General features: G+C 39.0%; 2 protein-coding genes across 5 annotated transcripts in view; both read left to right on the top strand.

The window, feature by feature from the left end:
* Positions 1-7,498: 7,498 nt before the first annotated feature.
* LOC109961447 (phospholipid scramblase 1) lies at positions 7,499-15,756 on the top strand. Of its 3 annotated transcripts, none has more exons than XM_020602252.1 (7): positions 7,500-7,589; positions 8,231-8,320; positions 11,914-11,956; positions 12,047-12,267; positions 12,440-12,601; positions 12,700-12,793; positions 13,128-13,229. In XM_020602252.1, the coding sequence occupies exons 2-7, from the start codon at positions 8,252-8,254 to the stop codon at positions 13,142-13,144; spliced, it is 606 nt and encodes a 201-aa protein (XP_020457908.1). In that variant the 5' UTR covers positions 7,500-7,589; positions 8,231-8,251; the 3' UTR covers positions 13,145-13,229. The 3 variants fall into 3 exon arrangements, with proteins under 3 accessions (XP_020457905.1, XP_020457908.1, XP_020457907.1); XM_020602251.1 differs by lacking the exon at positions 12,700-12,793 and adding an exon at positions 13,749-15,756 and having other exon boundaries at positions 7,504-7,589; positions 13,128-13,289; XM_020602249.1 differs by having other exon boundaries at positions 7,499-7,589; positions 12,700-13,215.
* Positions 15,757-22,145: 6,389 nt separating this feature from the next.
* Positions 22,146-24,360, top strand: part of plod2 (procollagen-lysine, 2-oxoglutarate 5-dioxygenase 2) — a 27,830-nt gene continuing 25,615 nt past the window's right edge. For both annotated transcript variants that reach the window (XM_020602246.1, XM_020602245.1), the window contains exon 1: positions 22,146-22,553. In XM_020602246.1, coding sequence (XP_020457902.1) covers positions 22,451-22,553 — 103 coding nt within the window. In that variant the 5' untranslated portion in view covers positions 22,146-22,450. The remainder of the gene's footprint in view (positions 22,554-24,360) is intronic.

Below are 24,360 nucleotides of genomic sequence, written 5' to 3'. Positions count from 1 at the left end.
AGTTTAAATGAGAATTAATACTATTTTAAAGAAGATAATTGTTCTTAGCAATATTGTCAGTAGTCCCCTGCTTCTGTGAAACATTTTGTACTTGGGTTCATGTATTGAAGTAGAAAAACATTCTGTTAATTCTCATGTTTCAGAGAGAAAAGCAAACTACAATACTGCTAGAGCTTTGCAGAGGATGCCAGCATGGAAAAATACATTAACACAGTAGATGTGCAAATGTGTGTGCGCCTGCAAGCATGTTTATGTGTGTATCAGAGAAGGGCTGAACTGAAGTAGTCAGCTGGGAGCATCCAGTCAGTGAACCCTGTCTTTCCCACTGTGTGGAGAGAACTCTTCAGTGTGTGTGAGGGAGTGTGTGTTTGGAGGACAGAAAGAGAATGTGAGATACAGTAGAAGCACAGCACAAAGAACAGAGGAGCATTGTGCAGTGCTGAGCCTGCTCAGGTCCACTCTGAGTGCGTCAGCCACATGTTGCAGCCTGGGGAGAAGGCCTCAACCACGGTAACCTTTGCCCTTTGACCTGACACTGACTCTCACAGGGTAAGATGCTGTATCTGTCTGGATGGGCCAAGTTCAACATACTGCCAGGGAGAAACAGCAAACTCACTGTACAAATGGAGTTGCTTCTCTTTTAACATTAAATACTGCTCATAATACTGCAATACTACTTGGGCATTTTTGTACAGCTATAGAAGATGATAAAAAATTCATTAAAATTGTATATTATATTATAATAATTATTATATATATTATGCTATTATGCATTTTTTAAAATTTATACTGGTACACTAGCCCAATCGCATTGGATATATTTTTGGGTATAACATTTAGAAAATCTCATGTATTAAAATGTAACAACTTTTTACTACAGAGTACAGTAAATTGAAAATACTGCACTTTTAATATTTTCTGATTGCACTGCAGTTTGCGCTTGAAAATGCAGCGCCATTAGAAAAATCACTGATGTTCTCTAAACGTTTTGTCATGGAGCAAACAGATGTCATAATAAAATCACTAATGAGTTAGCCTGCTAAACATTTATGACCATCAAACTAAAAAATGTAGTTATTGGATGCAAAGAAACAAAAAAATGCTATAGCTATTTTCATCCACCAAAAATCTATAATGGCACATCACCTTAAAACTCACACTTCACAAGTAAATATTTATTCGTACTATAAGATTGTGTGCCAATGTAACTGACAGTTTTCACAAGAAAGAGCTGGCATTCAGAATCATTTGCACAAACACTTCTTACAATCATACATGTGTTTTAGAAGCAAGCATAAAAAATTTAAATGTTATTTATGGAAGAGTTTCTTTTGTGCTCTGCTGTTGTTAACAAAACTTGAAAATAAAAACATATATTTTTCTTTTTATCGGTCTCAGCATGAGGGTGTTTTCCATAATCAAGTTTTACAATGTGCCTGCAGGACACCATGTCCACAGGGTCTCTCTGGCGAGAGAGGTGAGTACCAGGTACTGCAAACCCTCACGCCATTACCGCCACACAGTCATGGCTTTCTGTCCCATTTTATCTTGCACACACCCAACCCACAAGACAGGAGGATGGCACCACAACAGCTGCATGTTCTGCTGCTCTTTCCATTTACAGCATATTTCATAGGATTTATGGATTTTTAGTTCTATGAAATGGACACCACCTCATAGCGCAAACCATGGAGGACTCGCTGTGTGTAAGCAAGTCTGTGTGTAAGCAAGGTGAAAGCATAGAGAGGCAAAACTAAAATGGAGAGGGTTATTACATTTTTTGGAGAGGGGAGAGAAGGCGGTACAATGGGGCTGTAATGCATCGAACAACATTCTACTCAAACATGGACTTGGAGCACCCTCTATCAATTACCAGACAAAATGCAGGCCCGCTCTGCCAGAGTCCTCAGATTACTATGTTTGTAATTGTCTGGGAGCCAGGCCTTGCTCCTGCTCTCCAAAATTTTAACAGAAAACATGAGAAGGGAGGCTTCTTTAAAGGCTTCATCAACTGTGACCAACCACCATCAGCAGTAACCCATGTTATACAGGCCGCAGTTATGACACCCTCAAAGGGCTGCCCTCGAGGAGGCAGGCGACAGGGAGGGGGGTACAAGGGGAACTGGGCCTCAGAAGTTCCCCACCTTCCCTTGAACCACAACCACACACCCTCGGCAGGAGGTGGACAGGGCCAGCTTTGAAAAATAACACCTTTGTGATCCCCAGTGTTTGGGAATGGATCGTAGTCTGCAGATGGCTCCAGAAACTGTCTTCTATGGCAGGATGAGAAAGACAGAGCAAGAGAAAAAAGAAAGACAACAGACTAAGCTACTTCTTCACCCATTTTGTACATGGGAAAAATGTTTTGGAGAAGTCTGAGGATTATAATGTCCAAAAAGGTTCAAATTAATACAACTAAATAAATATCTCTTCTTGGCACTAAGTACTTTTATCACTGTATTGTAACAATGCAGTTTCAAGTGTGTCCAGATGCTGAAAAGATATTTTGTGCTCCAACAAAAGACTACTATGGCAAAGATAACACTTAGGAAGTGTAACGCTTCGTGCGCAAAAAGATGCTCAACAGTAAGTAAATTTTCAATAGTGCTTACTCTAACACAGTCATGATGATTAATATGAGTTACAATTGCAAAAAGCTGCAGTCATTCACAAAGTTCACACGTCCTGCCTGATGCTAGCTAATGAGTGCGAGTGGAAAACTATGAGGCAAAGATAGGAGCAGCGGGCCAACATCATTTTGACTAGGGGGGAGATAAATCAGTCTGGGGGAAGTGAACTTCTAACCCCAAATTCCGAAATGATTTTTAACTGCAGCTGATATTTGCGTAATAACTGGCATTTGACAGCAAATTCATGAAGGCTAATGAGACTTTTCTGCAACTCATCGGGGCCCTTGAAGGACCCAGCTTCACAGTATGTAAAGGTGATCAACTGTTGTGCTGTTTTAGTTTCCCTCCTCTTGACTCTCACTATGGAATGGAGCAGGTTTGATCTCTTTTCTGTTCAGTAAAGACCAAACGAGAACAAATCAAAGAGAAGCGTTAGAGTATGAACATGCTCTTTTTAATGACCATTCAAAGGCACATAATGAATACCAGTGAAAAATGATGGATTTTATTCAAGTACAAAAGCATACTTATTTGGTAATATTACTTCCCATTGTTTAAGACTTCCATTTCACATAGACTTTCTCTTAGTCCTTGTCTGTTTTCTACTTACAAACTTAATGTGATGCTTGTGTTACAGTACTGGTATAAAAACTCTGCTTACAAAGTCAGTGTGAGTGCCAGCCTGGAAGCTCTGCAGTGCAGAAGACAGTGCCTCATGAAGGCTTGTGTTGCCTCCAAACAGCTACGGTGCCTCTTTTGTGCTATTTGGAGGGCCTGTTGCCCCTTCTCTATTCAGGGCTTTCACACCAGTCTCACTCACTTCTCACTCCCTGGGTTCCTCCTCACAGGTCATAAATTAAGCGGAGGGTGGGGAGGCTTGAGATCATAAGAAAAAGATCAGTCAGGCCCTTATTTCAGTTAGTTTTTTTTAAATCACATATTTTGTGATAAATAGTACAGAAATAGTCAAAGCTTAAAAAGCAACAGTAAGAAGCAAGTCTGCAGCTCAGAGGGCAATTCTCTGATGTAAAAACAAGTATGTGGATTTGTGATTTAAGATGGAGCAGTTTAAGTTTATTCACTTGGGGCCACACTGCTGTTGACACTATATGTTATTTTAATGAGCGTTGCCGTGTAGTGGTTAATGTGGCCACAGTTCATGGCTCAGAGGTGCATATGTGTGTGTTCAGAGATGAGTTTGTGGGGAATGGGGTCACAATGTGGTTATAGTGACAAGCGCTGGGAGAGCTCATACCTCCTTTCCTGTCAAAATAAAGCCTACTTGAGGTGAATGAGGCTGGCAGCAATAGCTTTTATTGTCCTTCATGTGTTCAGATGGAGTTCATTCTCATTGTCAATAGTGATTTTTTTAATGCATCATGATGGACATATTGTTCAGTAAGGTTGCCATAATCAACACAGCAGTGCATACTGTGACAATGACTTAATGACATGAATAGGGAAAATATTGCACAGTTCAGTGGCTTGTATTGTGCTATTATCCCTTTGTAACACAGAAAGATCAAAATTATGAAATATCATGTGACACATGTGGGATCTATTCAGGGATACTACAAAACTCCCATTGAAAAACGGTTAAATGGCTTTGCATGAGGCTGTGTTCGGAACCATATGGACGCCTCCACATCTCCTCATTTCATACATGTTTCTTTTGACATCAATAATGCCTCGGTATCCAGTGGTGTTTGGAACGCATCCAAAACAATTATAAAGTTGCCGTGGAAACTGAGGTCCTGTGCCAGGGTGAGGCATACTGTCTCTGCTCAGATAACCGCATGGAAAGTCACAGCAAACAAAGCACTTGACAGGGGTGCAGAAATGGGAGAAATAAAAAGAGCGAGGGAGGTGAGGGATGGGCAGAGGTGAAGAGACAGAGACAGGGATAACAAAAGCAGTGATTGTGGCAAATTTGGACATCCACAAATGATGGAAAGATACAAAATATATTTGCATTTTTTGTGTCGGGGGAGTGAATAATTGAGTAGGAGAAAACCCTTGTGTTGCAAAAATTTCCAAGATATTCTTCAACATTACATGAAAAAGTCCGACTTAGAGTAGACTGAGAATGAGTGTTGTGTTGCGGCTTGGTTAAGTTTGGACAGGTAACACTATGTGCCTGTGTGTGTGTTTGTGTGTACACAAATGAAGATTATCACGGCAAACTAACACACAACCCCTCAGTGACACATGCAATTTTGTGTGCGGAATACTGGGACTAGAGTAATGTATTGTAACCTTATGCTAACCTAATGAACAAGCGGTTGAAAGCGGTGTAATGGAAGCATTTTTACATTCATCTTTAGGCTCCTCATTATGCGCTGAATATGACAGCCTCGTTAGGAGTGCACAAAAGATTACCCATGCGGGTAAAGAGCACCACCTTCACAGACACATGCAACCCCCCCCCCAAAAAAAACCACAAACACAGAAAAATTGGATAACAGGTAGGAATGTAGAGCGTAGACAGCATACAATTGGCGCATACACGCACACTCAGAGAAACACACACACAAATACAAGCCCCTGGTGGGAGTAACTTGGCTCTTGGAGTCAGAAAGACAATATGACTGGCTTTCAGAGACCCCTGACTGTCCAGTCTGTTTATTCAGATGAGAGAGGAGAAGGCCACCATTTCAAAGTCATTGCTTTACTTTGTTTTGATCTCACTGATGAAAAACAGAAGTTTCAGAGCTCTTGTTGGGAGTCAGGATGATAAAATTGGCACATAATGCTACAAACATTTCAATTTTTTTTCACGTCATATAATGTGCATTCGCTTAATTAAACAGATACCAAAAACTGTAAAAATGTGTAGCTATTGTAAAAATATAAGCAGATATTTATGCTTTATTCAAACCATTTTTTAATTTGTAAAGCAGAAAAAAACTACATGGTATAGGACGTGTTTTCTAGACTATTTGAGGTCACTATAAGCAATCGGTGTAACATGAATCAATTAAAACGTGCTTTTAGTTGACTGTGCCTGAAGTGTCAGCAGATCTGTGTGCAAGTTATCATTTGTTCTCATTAGTGTTTCTTGGAGAAATCAGTAGTGCTTGAGCAAATCAGGTAATTTGTATCCGCAAATAAGGATACTCGACCCAACAATATGCTGCCATTTGTAACAGAGCAGCATAGTGTGTTTGTGTGTCTGTATCTGTTTGTGAGTGTTCTGTTTTACAATGAAAAGGCAAATTCTGTATTAGTCTTAGTAATGACCATGGGGCCGAGCATCATTAGCTCAACACTGCTCTCCAGTGGAAACAAGGTAAAATAGAATAACACAAAGTGTACATCAGTTGTTCCCTTTTCAGATTCAGTTGAAATGTGTAATAGCATGAATTACTTTCAGAGGTGGAAAGTAACTAATTACATTTACTCAAGTGCTGTGCTTAAGTACAATTTTGAGGTATCTGTAGGTGAGTAGTTTCATTTTCTGCTACTTCATACTTTGACTTCACTACATTTCAGAGAAAAATATTGTACTTTGTACTCACTGCATCTATTTGATAACTTTTGTTACTAGTTACTTTTCAGAATGAGATTTATAAAAACAAAATACAGTATAATCATCAGATGTTATAGATCCTTAGTGGAAATTTCACAAGCTATCCAGCTTCATATGCTATGTACTTAGCATATGAAATATTTAAATTCCCTCCTCTTTCACCAGCTGCAACATTAAAGTGATGAACACAATAATGCATCAGTAATTATAATCCAATAGTCTGATATACATTAATGTCAATGGTGCCATTCTACATAATGAGTCATTGTACTTTTTGTACTTTAAGTATATTTTGATGCTAATACTTTCTACTTTTATTTAAGTAACATTTTGAAAGTAGGACTTTTATTGTAACTACCTTTACTTGAGTAAAAAAAAAATAATAATCACAGTACTTCTTCCACTACTTTTTATTTTAACTAACTACTAACAATTTCTTATAAAAAAGTACATGTCAGTAGGTAATGCTGCACATGGCTGAAAGACCTGGCTCTGAAAGATGAAATCAAGCAGTCATCAAAGTACTACAACAAAATCTGGCCAGAGTGAATTTTCATATCAAATGTATTTTCTTAGAATATATGCAGAAAAAGACAAAAAGCATTCCATATCAGCAGTAATGACAAAACAATGACATCAGCAACACCCATCTATATTATGTCAAAATGACTCCCATGAAAGTCTTTTAAAATGTTCTGATGAGTATGAACTTTATCTGTGCAAAAGCGTATCCAGAGAACTTTTGCCTTCATGTCTGAATTGACTGTGTAAGCCACCGAGTCACATGGAATAAAGCTTTGTGGTTACAGCTGTTAAATATTACTCTACCACTGAAAAAACTAATGTACAGTGTCTGTCATAACATGCAATTTGCAGAATACAGTAGCTATAACAAGATAACTGCTTGATATGTGATAGTGTAAATACAGTTTTAACAGGAGATGGAAGCACAGCATGCATCCGTCAGTCCTTATGTACTGTATATCACATCATCATACACATATTTTATTATTTAGAAACATTTTTGTTTTATTTTTTTAAACATTCTAATAAAACACACTGACTCTTATTCTGACTGTTTCAGTGGGTATTTGGAATATTTGCGTGAACATGTGTATTTGGAGTACACACATATATACATACCAGAAAAATTTACAAGATTAAGTGAAATTAGGTGAAGTGACCTATTCCATCTATACAGCAGACTGTTTCATTGCGCTTGTGACTTGACCTAAATTGATATTCAATATCTTTTCTATTTCATGTCGTTCTGGAGGAATTAATTTGAGTCTAATATGTTATGTTTTACTTGCCTGCCTCCTCATTGGCCCATAAAGATGTGACGTAGGATGTCGTCGACCAGTGAGATTAGAGCTTCATTCCGTAGCCTTGGTTCCGGAGTGGCCTGTTAAGTAGCAGATAAAATATCGGTGAGTATTCCTGAATCTGAGGTAACGCTGTCTCCCTCAAGCTAATACATATATATATCACGACAGACTTTCCTGTTGGCGATATCTCGTTGCTTTTAACCATTTGCTGACTCGTGTGAATGAAAAAGTAACCAGAAAAAAAAAACCTCGGCGTGCGCTCTGTTTAGCAACTGACGAAATATTCATAGGCAGCAAACAATCACACATTTAACACAATCGGTCACTGAGATCTGCTCTAAAATGAGCTGCAGTTTAGATGCGACGAGTTTAGGTCTGTTTACGTCTAAACAAATGGAGTGGGGCTTTTTTCTGCAGGTGGTCTTCACGTCATGAAGCCCGTCACTTCCAGATACAAACAAGATTATCCACTGTACATCGCCCACCATGGTCTGCAGCAGCCTGTGTGACGCGCTGGTCGCCGTTCGCTAATAATAAAGGCAAATGCGGTAGCCTAGAATAAACAGGACAGCTGCGCTCTTGTATGTCTAATTAACTCGATAACGATACACAGACAGATATATGTAAAAATAAAACACATCTGTCCATCTGTTGCTATTTATTTAGGCTTGTTTATGAATGTTACCTACATAAACACAAGGTGGCGCTGTACATCAGTTTAAAACATTTTCATTCATCAACAGGTCTCCCTTCAGTCTGACAAAATGAATATGTTTCCTGTGCCCAGCCCGGGAATCCCAGGCTGTCCACCTGGATTAGAATATCTGACTCAAGTAAGTATCCATGTAAACTTTCTTTTTTTTTCTTATGTCATATGTCACTTAGTACACTGAGCCAACTTGCATTTTACCTGCTAATTTGCTAGCCAAGGAAATAATAAGTGTCAGGTTACCTTCTTTCACATCAGCTTGCTCAGGGTACTATATTCAAGTCAATTCAAATTTGTTAGTATTGCGCCAAATCAAAAACTATTAAGTGTTCAGTTTCCATGCCATATGTCGGAACTAGATCAACAGTGTGATTACAGCAGTGACTGGGTTTATTTACAATTTAAGAAAAAACAATTCAGTCCAATAATAAATTAAATGCACTGTTGAGGCTGTCATTGTCAACATCTATATGAATATTAAAGTCACCCACTATGATTATTTTATCTGTACTAAGCACTAAATCAGACAGAAAGTCTGAGAATTCACTTAAAAACTCTGAATAAGGAGCAGGTGGACGGTATACAATAACAAACAGAACAGGCTTTTGAGTTTTCCAGTTTGGGTGTGAGAGACTCAGGGTGAGACTTTCAAATGAGTTATAACTATGTTTAGGTCTAGGGTTGATTAATAGGCTTGAGTCAAAGATCGCTGCCAAGCCACCACCTCGGCCTGTGTTTCGAGGGATGTGACAGTTACTGTGACCAGGTGGAGTGGATTCATTTAGGCTGACATATTCTTCCTGCTGTAACCATGTTTCAGTAAGACACAATAAGTCAATGTGATGTTCACTTATCAAATCATTCACTAACAGAGATTTAGATGAGAGAGATCTGATATTTAATAGTCCACATTTGATTGCCCTATTACTTTCTACTAAAAGAGGAGTCATCTTAATTTTAATTAGGTTCTTATGAATAACTCCTCTGGAGTTGATTCTTGATTTATATAATTTAGGTGGGCGGGGGGCAGACACAGTCTCTATGGGGTACTGGGAGCGTTGGGTGGGTAGCAGCTGCAAGGAGACAGCAGAGAGGCGTGTAAGACTGCGACCCTGCATCCTGGACTCAACTCTGGGTTGTCATAATTTAGGTTGTAAAACAAACTCGTCCAGATTTCTAGATAAGAGAGCCGCACCACCCAAAGTGGGATGGATGCCAACTCTACTAATCAGACCAGGTTTTCCCCAAAATATTTTCCAGTTGTCTATGAAGCCCACGTTATTTTCTGGGCACCACCTAGACAGCCAGCGGTTGAATGATGACATGCGGCTAAACATGTCATCACTGGTCACATTGGGTAGGGGTCCAGAGAAAACTACAGAGTCCGACAAAGTTACACATTAATTTTAGTGACCTCAGACTTGTAAAGTCAGGAGTCATTAGCACTGACATGAATAACAACCTTACCATATTTACACGCATCCTTAGTCAGCAGCTCCAAACAGGACTCCATGTCGTCCGCTCTGGCCCCAGGAATACGTTTAACTATGGCTGCCAGTGTTTATAACTTAACGTTTCTGACTATGGAGTCTCCAATTACCAGAGTTGTTTTCTCAGCGGGTGTGTGGCTGAGTGGGGAAAATCAATTTGAAACGTGAACAGGCAGGTGATGCACCGTTGGCATTCGCTTCGAGCTACGACTCTTGCGAACTGTCACCCAGCCACCTCGCTGAGCTCCTGGCTGCTAGGGAAGCACTGGGGGGCAGCTAGCCATGGCTAAGCTATGTCTAGGATCCTCTGTACCAACTACATGGGCATGCTTAGCTGGGTTGTTCTCTATGGTGCGCAGCGCCACCTCCAATGCTGATAGCATCTGACATTTATTACAAGTACCATTATTGCTGAAAGAGGCAGAGGAATAACTGAACATGCAACACTCCGAGCAACAGAAAGGAGAGGAAGAGGGATAAGCCATTGCTCTCTACTCAGCTACTACCTTAGGTAGCTTCTAAGCTAGCAAAGCTACTAGCTTAGCTAGCTGACCTAAAGTAGCAAGTTAAACTAGGTAATTAGCAAGAACTTCTGTAACACAGGTGCTTAAGTAGTACAGGTATGTCGTTAACTCAAAAATTCAGATAAACCTAGAGAATAGTTAGCTTAGTCCGTAAACAATCTGGTAGCAAGCACAATATGACACAAGTACAAGAAACAGGAAACAGGAAGTGAGTACGATTACCTCAGGAACAGGAAACAGCAGTCCAGGCTACTCAGTTCCAGCCTGCCAGCATCACCGGTCAAAACATCAGCACAGTAGAAACTGAAAGAGAAAAAGGAGGGAATAACAGGATTACATTTTGCCCCCATATCCATTCGATGGTAACTTCCTTTTTAGATGAGTACATTCTATATATATCACTATGAAATGCTGTTAATTTATCACTGCTATTTTTCATCTTAATTTTACTTAAGTAGTGTATTTCCTCAAACTTATGTTTTTCACACCGTACATGTGAAGAGTGGGAGGTATAGCAACCACTGATAACCTTGAAGAGTGGGAGGTATAGCAACCACTGATAACCTTGTGTGTCACAGTTGGAAAAGCTATGTGTTATAAATAAAGAATTAATTAAAATTAAAAGTACTCATTATACAGAATGGCACATTTAACATTAATGTATATCACCTTATTGGATTACTGATGTATTGCCATGTACATCACATTTAATGTTGCAGCTGGTAAAGGGGGCGCTAGTTTTAAGTAGCTTATATGCTTATATTTTGAGGCACTTTACATTCTGCTGGGTAGCTTGTGAATTTTACAGTGAAGCTCAATAAAGTCGTATGATTGTACAGGAGTAGATGATTATGCATATTGATGTTGTATGTCAATATGTACAAATAATTGTCAGGTCAAAAAATGAGGTTGTGCTGAAGAAAATTATACCAAATACTGACATTAAACATATGTTCTTGTGCTATTAAAAATCATACTTCAACACATTAATCAGGTTCAGAAAAGTAACTAGTAAATACATTTCTAAAAATAAAAGTAGTGAAGTAAAATGTACATTATTTGCCTCTACAGTGAAATAAAAGTATGAAGTAGCACAAAATAAAAATAACTACAAATTCCTCATAATTGCACTTAAGTACATGAGTAATTGTATTTAGTTACTTCAACTGCTGCTCATGATGAATATGATATTAGTAATATTAGCATGTATGAAATCCTGCAGCTTCCTCAAAGTATACTGGACACTTAGATATAGGAATTGTATCAGCTATCCTTGTGCTTTTCCTACTATAGCAAGCCAAAATGTCAGCTGTGAAAAGGGCCTATGGGAAGTGAGCTGATGATACTGTAAGTTGATGGTGCTGACCTTTTCCACTCAGCAGATTAAGAGCCCAAAAGCTGTTTGTTGCACACCAGAGTCTGCGCTGGAGCATTTATAAACCTTAGTGGGGCTTGAGAAGTATCTTAAAATGTCCAGCAGAAAACAATTTACAGGTCAAATGAAAACGTTGTGACATCATTGCACTACATCGCTGAACTACTCTGATGCAACAGCTCAGAGGCCCATGCAAGAATGTGGTTTTACTGGTCAGATGCAAAATGTTAGCATGTTTATGGCTACTCCACATAACTAGAGCAATTAAAAGACATAAGTGAATAGATTTTAATCCAGTGTACTGTATATGCTTATCTGTTTATTCTAGGTGGATCAGCTACTCATCAAACAGAAAGTGGAGCTTGTTGAAGGTACAGTAAGGAAATACGCCTTCTGCTGCTAATTTTCTGCACAAGTGTGTTTAACAAAAGCCAATTATGATATATTTTTCATCCCCACAGCTCTTGTTGGTTTTGAAAGCAACAACAAGTATGAGGTCCGGAACTCCATGGGTCAGAATGTGTTCTACGCCGTTGAGGAGAATGACTGTTTGAGTCGCCAGTGTTGCGGTCCCATGCGCTCCTTCACCATCCATATTCTCAACAATTTCGGACAAGAGGTTATCACCATCATCAGACCACTTAAGTGCATGTCTTGCTTCTTTCCTTGTTGTTTACAAGAGGTGGGTGGAATCACTTTTAGATGTGCTCACTTTGAAATTACAATGTTTTAAGGAGGCCTCTGTTCACCATACTGTTCACAGCTCACATCTTCTAATTTTGCATGTATTTTTAAAACTGTTTCTTCTGAGGACACGGCTACAGTTCACGCTGTTTTCACAATCTCCCACTCAGCTGGAGGTGCAGGCTCCCCCTGGTAACATAGTGGGCTACATTATACAACAGTGGCATCCATTGTCCCCAAAATTCATCGTTGCGAATGAGCACAATGAGCCTGTACTGAAGATCCATGGGCCCTTCTGTGGATGGAGCTGCCTTCCAGATGTTGACTTTGAGGTGGTTTTTATTTTAACACAGAAACCCATTAAATTTGTGAAGCTATAACATGACATAGTAATGTTAACACCCCCAGTTTTTTGTTTTTTTTTTGTAAGGGATCCTTCTCATGCTCTGAAGCCAGAAATATGTTTCCAATCAGAGCAGGCTGTAGCTTGGATGCAGCGTTTGTACAGGGAATGCTCCTGTGTGGTACAGTGTGGCCATTGTTTCACAGCTCAGTTGGTTTTATTGGACTGAGCTGTGAAGGGATTTGGGTCAGTGATAAAGACCTTTTACCAGAACCCAGAGAAAAGGCAACTGAAGCATTACATTACCATTTCAGTTCCTCTCTAACTGCTTTGAAGTCGTTATTGAGGTTACAAAACTTAAGTTGCTGTGGCAGCAGAAAAAAAAGCTGCAGTTCGATGAGACTGTGAATTGTTCCGTGATCTCCGTCCAATAAAACCAAACAACTTTAGGGTTTGATCTTTATCCTAATGCAACACGTGTCAGCAGCTTTTCTTGTCTTTAACTCTTTCCTCAGATACTGACGATGGATGAAGTCAGTAAGATTGGAAAAATTAGTAAGCAGTGGACAGGACTTCTGCGGGAAGCATTCACCGATGCAGACAACTTTGGTATCCAGTTCCCTATGGATCTGGATGTGAGAATGAAGGCTGTAATGATCGGCGCATGTTTTCTCATTGTAAGTGCAATAATTAGCATTTTAATATAACTCATAGCCCTCAGCTTGCTCAAAAAGTAACATCCTGTAAAGTTCCATTTAGGATTCTCACACAGCACATTAACTGTTGCCAGAATGTGGCCATTACAGATGCGGTAACCTCATGTCCCTCTTCACTAGTATTTGGAAATGTGCCTGCCACTTAATGCACCACTTAGACTACAGTTTGTGGGAAATGTGACCTCCAACCACCCCAGTTTCTGCAAATGCAGAACAGCTTGTCAGAGCCACTTTCTACAGTAGTGAAAGTTACATCTGTTAAAACAGCGAAACTCTCTGCATGTTTTCAGCGATATAGCAGCGACATATCAGTGAATAAATTATACGCCTTGGCTGATATGTTTAACTGCAGTTAGGCAGTAGATCAAAGTTACTTTATCACCTCTGCTTTTCTGTTAATACTTTTTTGTTTCTGTACAGGATTTCATGTACTTTGAGGCTACTAACTAGGATTCCAGCTGGATTTCCATGAAACAAGCAACATTCTTTGAAGTACAAGGCCACAAAGCCATGATGATGAGTCCCAAATGCCCTAATACAGAACAATCTACCTTCATTATTCTAGCCAAACAAAATGGGTAGATTAATGAAAGTACCAAAAGGCACATAAATGTTATAATTTTGCATGAGCAATGAAATAGAAGGTTTGTTGTAGTCTTACCTGCTCAGGTTGGTTGTTAAAACACACTACTGGGCTGTGGTCACACAGTGCAGTGTTTTTACATAGTGTTGGTGTGGAAAGGTTTCATTTGTGTTTGCATTATGGTTGCTGAGCGTATGTGGGCCCAGAATCATTAGTTTCTACTATAAAAACTTGAATAGACCTTCATATACAAGCAAATTAAAATGGAACACAGTTAAAAGGCAGATGCTGTTATACAGTTTGTGAAAGACAGATTGGTGTCATGGTCTGGATGCAAAGGTGGTCAGGCCAAGATGTTACTGTATATACAACAGTAGGCTTGTAGCTATACTGTGTGAGCACTGAAAGATTTGGGTAATGTAGTAATTTGTAGTTCAGATATTAAATTCCCCTGTTTATTGAGTTAGATTTTGGTCTACCGGTATTTAACAATTTGCCCACATAGAGCAATATGGGTGCACTGCTTTGTGTGTGTGTTTGTGTGTTATGAGTGCACTTGCGTGTGTTTTACTGGAAACATAAGCTATCATAGGATACAAAGCAATGTTTTTATTGCCTTTATAGCAATGCAGTGTGAACTGTGTAGATTTGGAAACTGATGGGTTACAGCCTGATGCACTGGCTCAGTCTGGACCACAAGAGGGAGCCAGGTTTTCATTTAAGAATAACTCAGCACAACCCAAATGAACAAACATGCTTATGTCATAGGTTTTTCAGATATTAGTGTCTGACCACTGTATTTTTGGACAAACTCAGGTTAAAATGCATGCTACTGTCATTGTGGCTACTGCTGGCTCTGTGAATTACACACCTGCACCTGATGTATAAAGACAAAATAATATTTTAAGGGAGGTTTGTACATTAAATTGCCTAAATATCCATATGGTATGTTATATTTTGCATAAATGTCCTGGTGTGTCACTGTTCATTACATGTGACAACTCTACCTGTCTCAAAAATACGGAGTTATATAAAACCTTTCTATGAAAAAGCCATATACGTACTCTTGTGCACCGTGCATCATAGTAAAATTCAAACATGATTTAATTAGTATGGCCATCAGTCAGAGTAGAGATCGTATAAGGTAAAGCACTGTAGCAAAGACATTATCTATGTGCTACATCAGCATTAAGAATTATTTTGTATCATCATAATATACAATTTTTTCTCCACATGTATGCCATCTGAGACTCTGGGAAACAGCCAGAAAAATCCATATTAACAGAATTTTACTAGCTTTAGGTTTTTAAAAGCTTTTGTGTTATTAAAAGCATTATAAACTGCCAGTTTGAAGAGCTAATGTTTACACTGTAGTATTAATAGAATTAGATTACTATAAGCAAATTTATTTTTAGCAGCAGCATTTAAAACTTGATTTCAAGATTAACAACACAGTTAAGTAACATGGTTGTTTTTGCAGTCTATCCTGTTTACATGGCTTAAGTTAAACTGGTTTGTAGAGAAGCCACACTCTTTAGCTAGATCAGGTGTGTCTTGTTTGGTAGAATGCATTAACAGTACAAGATGCTGCTGCTATGTCATCTGAAGGCTCTTTGATTGTGTTTAAAACCAAAAGATTTAAGTCAAAATGTGATATACTGTAAAGGGAATTTAGCTACTCCCGGTCAGTTACAAGAGTTAAAAGTCCTTATTCTTCTACTTTTGCACTGATACTGTGAACTTAGAAACCATTCAGTCATGCAATGAATGCAAAGCTTAAATTGTGCAAATAGTTGATGCAAAATAAAAAAAAAAATGCAAATAAAAAAAATAAAAAGATTTAAGTGATATTGTGATGTCTACAGTTCTTTTGATTTTTGTTTCTTCACCAAACACAATGGATTAGGCATGTAAAACAAGTGATCCTCAAAACTAATTTTTTTAAACAGTAATCATGATCAGGGACCTTGTGAGCTTCTTACAATGCAATTAGTTACTTTGATCATTAAATTGGTCAGATCATGTAAATGTAAAATGTAAAACCACTGAGACTTGCTTGTCTAATTAGTTGATCTTTCCGAGTACTGTAATTACCACTTACTGTAGATAGGACCTTGTATAGCAAAATTCCTAAACTGTCCATTATCATTAACTGTCCAACACATTATTTTACATTTTAAATTAAGCCAGTAACCTCAAGTAGTTAACCTTGGGTACAACCTAAAGAACTAAAACATGATTCAATGAAAAGAGCTACTCTCAGGCTGAGAAGGGAGGAGGGCTGATCAAGCTGTGGTTGGCAAACAACGTGAACAGTGGAGGCATGTAAATGTAGAGCCAAAGAGGACATGGGCAGGGTGAGATTTTTTATTCCATTTTCTTGTGATCTAGCGACAGGGATAAAATTTAAATTTGCCACTTTCTTTGGTTTATTACCAAATGTGCCTGTAAAACTACTGACATTTCCTTGTGTTTGTCATGGTAATACACTCTAATGTCAATATGCTGTTGTTGTTAGCAAAAGACAAGTCTTCAAACAACAATACCTTCTGTTGGGAAAATGGAAACTAGTTTATGAAATAATGTAATATGAGTTTAAGTATAGATTTTAAAACATGTCAAGTATTGTTCAGCATTTTGTAGATATGTGTGTTTACTGAGTGCTTTCCATCCTGTTTATGCCTAGTTTTTTTTTAAAATCTGCATCCAGATCTACTGTATATCTCCTTTAAAATATACAGTATAGTGTGATATGACATCGTGTTATGTGTGCCATATGTTTTCCCTCTAAGTAGCTGCAGTAGTTCATGAAAAAATAGTTTAAAAAAAGTAAAACATTTTTCATTATGCCATGTTAACAAATTCTTCAACAACTCCCTGGCTGTACATCTTGAATTAGTCACTTGTTTCCTAGTCTGTGACCTAACACTGTATCAGATTTCATGGAAATCTCTTCCCACATTTTTTGACAAACACAACCAAGAACAAGAAGACTGTATAGCCTTGGTGGAAATAGTACATGCTAATTCCACTATCTACATAAATTGCATAAACAAACATAATGACATTAGCATAAGCTCCTTTTTCTCTGTTGTTTTTTTCTATATCAAAACCACTTCTGACATTAACTGCTGCTGTAAATGTTTTGCTGGACGGGCACCATAAGGTGATGATCACTCTTACATTTGAACTCCTTGTAAAGTTCAGTTATAGTCACTAAAAACTGTTTCCAAATACAGTAAATGTCAGTACAGAGACTTGTACTACCAAAGTTGAATGTTCACTATTGCATACAAATTCCTAGTGCAGTTCACTGTTGAGACTTCCTTAGAAATCACCCTCTCTAGAGGTATGCTGTCAAAACAAAAAAAAACATGTCTGTATTTGTGGGAACTGTGCTATAATATTAGAATGGCACACTCTATGTTTGGTATGAATTAAACACTCACACCACACAGAAACAATGTTACTGATGTCACTGCAACAGTGATTTGTTAAAACACAGATGTTTTCTCCATCTACACTAAGTGGTATTCTGTTTTGAGTGACATTCCCTTTCATAGACTTCCCCTATAATTAAACTCGTCAAAGCATTGCAGCAATGAAACAATTAGTTATACAAGTGAATCTGAAGTATGAAAGACAGGAGCTGCAAACTAACACCACCACAGCAGGCATGTTAGTTGGGTCGATAACAAAACAGGTATCCAAAATGAAAGCTGGAAAGTCTCTGAGCAGATTACTACATGGCCAGTCTAGTAGTGAATGAAATAAACTGAACGACTGTGCAGATTAGATAAAGGGGCCTCAGGAGCATAGAAACTCGGACTGACGGCCCAAAGGCTGAACAGCTGAAGAACTGGAGAGAGGATGTGTGGACAGACAGACAGACGGACGGACAGACAGGCTGCTCAGTAGGCCGGCAGCATCATCCATAAGTCGAGCCACATTCTGAATATTGTTGAAAGACCTTAGTTGATTTTAAATGGTACTGTGAAGACTGAGTCCGGTATGCTCTGTTAGGGTTATGATAACAAATCAGTAAAACCAGATTCCTATTGGAAACTATGCATGAAGTGTTTCTAATCAACATGGAAAAGAAATACACACCAGATTTCAGTATTAGGGTGTCTGCAGTTGCCTCCCAAAAGTACACAGTAACTGCAATTTCTGGTATTTGTGGTATAAACCCGCTGTGACAAACAAACGGCTGAAGCATCTCTGTAAACGCAGTCTTGGGAAACAACACATACTGTACACACAACTGGGGTAAAGACAGCAAAATGGGGAATGGTTGTTTACTTTTACACTGACACTCCTAAGAACAAATCAGTGACTGGAAATATTTCAGACCACATCAATACAGTTTCCTAAAAATTATGCTCATACACAACTTATGCACTTTAACAAATATGTTTTGTAACACTCACACTGCCACTTAGACTGAGTTCATTTCTAACAAGATGTAATGAGAAAGCTGCCAAGGTATTTCATTTGTTTATGACATATGATTCAGTTCAGCTAAAATTATTTGGTTAAATATCATAGAAATAAAGGAAAGCTGACGAATGAGAATTTTTACAGTACTTAACCAAAAACTGACCAACACTTAACTTAAGCGCCTAGACCACAGCTTATGTCAATGGATGCCCTGTGGCCTCGTGAGCAGAATGAACGTAGACAGATCCCGTCCATGGATGGCACAGTGATGAGTCCTCAGAAAAATGAGCTGAGCGAAGGCCGGGAGCGCTCCCCTTTCCACTTACTGTATCTGGACTAGTAATTAAATTTTCCATGGACTGAACAAAGCTTTTGGGATGAAAATAAAACATAATTTTACAATCACGATGCAATTGTGGGTTCTCAATCACAAGTTTGGGGACACAGATTCTAGGAAATGTGACTCACCAGGGAAAATGCAAAACCATCTGGACCTAGAGTACTACCAAAAAGAGGGTTACAAAAAATGATAGCTTAGATATTGCCTAAAGCAGTACAACACATTATTTTTTTATTAGGTTATATATTCAAACATTTCAATGGTAGTCATAAAACGTGAATGAATGGAGGTGCAATTTCTGCCTTACTTTCCTAATGTGTCCAATTTTTATTGAGTCCTTTTTTTCCCTTAAAGGAATTTTTAGCTTTATTTTCAATATTAGGCATCTCCTTTACAGTCTGCTTCTCCTAATGTATCCTGTTTCTTCATTCAGTTTGATTAAATTTAAACAGCGCCTGCAAACCCACTGTCTCCACAACAGTGCTGAAATAGAGGCTGGTCTACTGTCGTCAGGAAGCTTCAACGGTTCAGACTGTTTAGTCTTTTGCTAATTCAAGGGCAGTGAGGGCTGGAGGCTTGTATGTTTTATTTGGTCCTGAAATAAGCCAAAATTAAAAAGGAGGCTTAAGAACATGCCACCTGTGCTGTAGGAAGGTTCCCAACAGCAAGTATCCTCTTTTCAGGTAGCTAAACAGCCAAATTTAGCTGTGCAATCTATGTGTGCTGCAGGCCAAAGTCTGCTACAGTACATACACACAGGCAGATATATAGCAGGAATAATCATGTGCAGGTGTGCCTCATTGTCCTGATGAGCTCCTGGCTTTCTCCTCCTTCCTCACCCCACTCACCGCAGCAGTCTCCCAGATTCTGTGTTCTGTATCTGCCAGTTTTGTGTAATTAAATGTTATTTTGTCAGCCAGACCACAAACATTTTAAACCCAACTTGCCACAACTTGCCATCAGTACCGTAGCCACTGCTGCATGCATTTAAAATGATCCACATTTCTGCAAATTCTGACCTAAAAAGATGAAAGCGGATGACTTCATCATTCTTGTATAACTTTTTACATTTTGTCCAGCTGTAATCAGTTTCACTAGCGCTTCTCCATGTTTGGTAGGTGCTAAGATTTGAGCTAGTGAAGCAAGACATATCCTATTACATGCTGCCAAGATACAGCAATGAGATCCTGCACCGCAAACACACTTATTTTCCAGCTGCAGAGAATTTCCTCACTAACCCACATGGCAAACATCGCTGTTAGATATTTGTCACTGTGCCATTAAATTACACTCATTTGGAATTCAAATATGTAGGAAAGACATCTTTGTAAATCTGCAAAACCGTGTTTGTTTTAACTTGCTTTGTGCTGTCTGGTTTTAGTAATTTAGACGTTACCTTTTGTGGTTGAATATGTGAGAGGACGCAAGATCCAGTGTGGTACATTTCTTGTGACATACTATTCTCCATATACAGTGCATGCATGCCTAGCAGTCACTTTAGTGTCAGCTGGGTGCTGAAAAAGAACAGCCAAGTAAAGTACTCAGTGTTCAGTTTTCTGGCATGGCTCTTTATTTATAAGGTTTATCTGGGCCTCACTGGAAAGAAGTCATTTAACTAAAAAAAAAAGTCAGCTTCTGCTCCCTTTCAACTCAAAACCATAAACCTGGTGACGTTATTAAGGAAAACAATCTGGCTGCTCGCAGTCACTGCAGCTACCATGCAAACTTGAACAGGAAATTCTGTTCTTCCTAATTAGGAGTGACAGATGCAAACAAGACAAAGTATTGATTTCAAGGTTGGCTGAGATGCTGGGACACAGGTACAGTCCAACACTAAACTGAAGCTGTATTTAATGTCTTGTTTCTGTTTTTCAGTACTTTTCCCTCTTCATTTCTTGAGTTTTGCATGTGCACACTGCTGCAGCACTAACATCCACAACATTAGTTAACTCAGGCCTTCATTGGCTACGAGGTTATGTGATTAACTACTGTATAATCAGATTTAAATGGTAATAATTGTCCCGTTTCCATTTATTTGACATTTTAATGATTAATTTAAATTCCATATTTGTGATTTATTAGTTATGAGACTGTTTGATGGTCTCTCTAATACTGTGTACAGTATAGAGAAGTGGTAAAAAGTAGAGCTGCAGGAATTAGCAAATGAATCAGTCAACAAAAAATTAATGAAAAATACATTTTGGTAATTAAAGATGTATTATTAGCAAATGAGTCAACACATGAATGTGACCCAAATCACAACCAGGGTGATACCTGACTGCTCTACAGTACTCTAAAATGAAAGGGTGAATACAGATTAATACAGAAACTGTACGGCTCCACCACTGTAAGAAGTCTACTGAAATAGATATTTATTAGTGCTGTACCACTATGCAAATTCCTATCCATCTACTCTAAAAATATAGTTTCTGCTTTTAATTGTTCGAGACTTAATGTGTTAAAGAGCATGTCTATTGCAGAGTCGCAGACAGCAGCATGAACATAATGTCCCATTTAGGCTACCCTAGTAACGGGACATAAAAAGGCATTATGAAATAAAAACAGACTTTTGAAAAATAGCACGCTGAAATAATAATGTCCATAATCACAATAAAACTAACCCCTAACAATTCTATTAAGTAAGAATGATGAAATACCATTTCAAAATAATGACATAAGTTTTAAAATTTCTTGAATGATTTCACAAATTGTCTGTGCAAGTATATATTGCACAAAGAAGCATAACTCAGTCTTGGCACTATTGATCTTCTAGAGATGCACAGCAACAGCAAATAAAACCGTTTACATCAGGAAAGGCTGAAGTGTTGGTAAGAGCTGATGGTTATTGCAGTCCCACAGATAAACACATAGAGCTTGGACCCCAGCCTGCCGTACCAAAGTCAGTGGTGTTAACCAACAAGCTATCCACCTGGTGTATGGACACATCTTTAGAACTTTTACTGCTCTCTGCTATTGGTTAATACAGCTTAGTAAATCATACTCATAAACCGATTTATAGTGCAGCCCTAATAAATATCTAGCAGTCAGGTATCACCCTGGTTGTGATTTTGGTCACATTCATATGTTGACTCATTTGCTAATAATACAGAAAGTATTTTTCCTGAGTGGTTGGCTTGGTTTAAATGGATTCAAAAGAATGGAGAGGCTGATAAATGTAGCAAATATTACATTTAAAAATTTTTTTTTTTTTACTGATTTAGTCTTTTAGGTGCGGTTTTGTCATTTTATTCCATGTCTTACTTTAATGAGCCTGGATAAAGTCTCATGTGAGAGGGTGTTATCCTGCTGGAGGAGCAGTGTGGGTCAGCCAAGCGCTGCGAGCTCTGGGGGAGGGGAGCAGGGGAGAGATATTTGAGATCCAGGGGTGGAGGGGTTCAAATGCAGCTGTGCTAAGTCCCACGTTTCGCGCTGGAAGTCCATGTGTCACAAGTGAATACCGTTATCTTCACACTCGCTTTTCATGGTCTGTGACTTCACTAGTAGCTGCAGTCGCAATTAAGCAACCACGCCTGTAGTTTTCTAATAACCCTGAATTGCTGTATTTTTACAACTCCTCCCTCAGGCAGAAATAGCTGTTTCAAGACCTGCACGGCCAGAAAACGCTATATTTACCAGAGGAGTTATTTTCTTAAATATCGCGAGAGCATTCTGACCCTCAGGAATAATCCTGATCACTGTTGTCTGGGAGGCAATAGTCCATACCGAACACTCTGTTCGGGAAAACGCACTACAACAGTAATGGAGTACCTCATGTTTAGTTTTGTTTTTGCATGTTGGATGAAGTTTGGAAATTCCGTCCTCTCTATTCATACACCTCACGCTCCTGCGCCTATTCCTAAAGGTAAGTACACTTTCGCCCTTCCTATTGTCGGTGGGTTACCAAGACCTCTAATAAAGCCATTGTACAGCCATAACGCACGGGGCTGGATTACATTTTTGTTGTTCCATGCTTGATCGCGCTGTTTAGTCACATTGATTGTGACTATATATTCCAGAGCTGTCGTGACAGTTACACAAACAGAGAAATCAGTCCTCGAAGATGTTCATTTCCATCACCATGTGAATTGTACTACATGAGGTGCAGGTTGCATGCCGGTGGATCCTTGAGTTTGGTTAACGCGACATAAGTTTGAAGCGTAAAACTGCCGGATTGCGCTTGACACAAAAGAACCGTATGCGGTTTCCCACAACCCTGTTTTTATGTCCTATTGCTTGGCTCAGCTTTTCATAGAAGCTGTAAAGTACCAGTGTGAGAATTAACCTGTTGGAGGCGAGTCTGCACAATTAGCCATGATTGGCTTTACATCGGAATGCGTAAAACCTCATTGGTGTTTCATTTTAATAGCAAATAAGCAATCTTATGCTTGACATACAGAGAAGCAGTTGTAAACCTGTTATAATTGATAGATCAGAGCCTAGCACCACCTGCTCTCAATGTTAACTGCTCAGCTGTTGAGACAAGCAATAAGGCATACAGTATGCTGCCTCAAGTACCCTCAATGTGTCACAATTTTATTCCCTTGTTTGAAAGCCCTTCCCCAGTTAACATGTTGCCTTGCTAAATTGCTCTAAATTACTCAAAATTTAATTTCAGTTAAAGATAGATCTTTTCATAGTCACTGTCTTATAAAACCCACAGTCATCTGAAGTGGATGCATATGTTTTAGGCTATGCTGGACTTATTTATCATCTACCTCAGGAAATCTGGTACTTTTCCAAGAATGCTTTTTGCTGAAGGAGGCAGCAAATATTCAGGGCACAACATCTGCCTTCACTCTCCACAGGCTTCTGTTGTCCCCTGATCTGGACTAACAAGGTGTCACACAGCACACACTTAGTAATAGCCCCTTCAGCCTTTACAAGGGCCAAAATGTTTGCTTGTAAAAAGTCTTAACAGCTTGGGAGGGTTCAGCTGTATTTACTGGGACCTAAACAGGTTCCCTTTTACTAGAGAAAGCCCCCACACATACACATGGAGACAGAGAGGCAGTTTTTAACACCTTGCTGTCTCAAATTCATTACTTGCTAATGCATTCAAAAATTGTTGGGGGGAATACTACAGCCTTGGGTCATAACATCAGAACAACACCTATTGCTGTGTGTTTACAGTGTGGAATAACAACTTGATGAGATCTTTTTCCCCTCCCAAGATCTCAAGCTGTTTTCTTCTCATTTCTTTTTCAGAGAAAGTATACAGAGGATTGTTGTGAAAACTTTTATGGCTTGTTAGAATCATGTTGAGTGTTAGTTGGATTAAGGCCTAAATAAGTTTATTTTAGAACAAAGTCAGATAATGTGCAATCCACCGTGTCCAAAATAACAATTTGTACCTAGTATTTAAGAGTGAGTTTCCTTTTACGTGTGGCAAGATGCGTCTGCGGTCGGGGACAGTGCCTCTGGACTGGCAGACCGGGGTGGTGGTCCGTCTTTTTAAGAAGGGGGACTGGAGGGTGAGTTCCAACTATAGTTGGATCACACTCCTCAGCCTCCCCGGGAAAGTCTATGCCAGGGTACTGGAGAGGAGAATTCGACCGATAGTCGAACCTCGGATTCAGGAGGAACAATGCGGTTTTCGTCCTGGCCGTGGAACACTGGACCAGCTCTATACCCTCTTCAGGGTGGCGGAGGGTTCATGGGAGTTTGCCCAA

The sequence above is a fragment of the Monopterus albus genome, unplaced genomic scaffold (assembly GCF_001952655.1).
Source record: "Monopterus albus unplaced genomic scaffold, M_albus_1.0 scaffold55.1, whole genome shotgun sequence".
Classification (NCBI taxonomy): Eukaryota; Metazoa; Chordata; class Actinopteri; order Synbranchiformes; family Synbranchidae; genus Monopterus; species Monopterus albus.
This window is presented reverse-complemented; position numbering and strand designations above follow the sequence as displayed.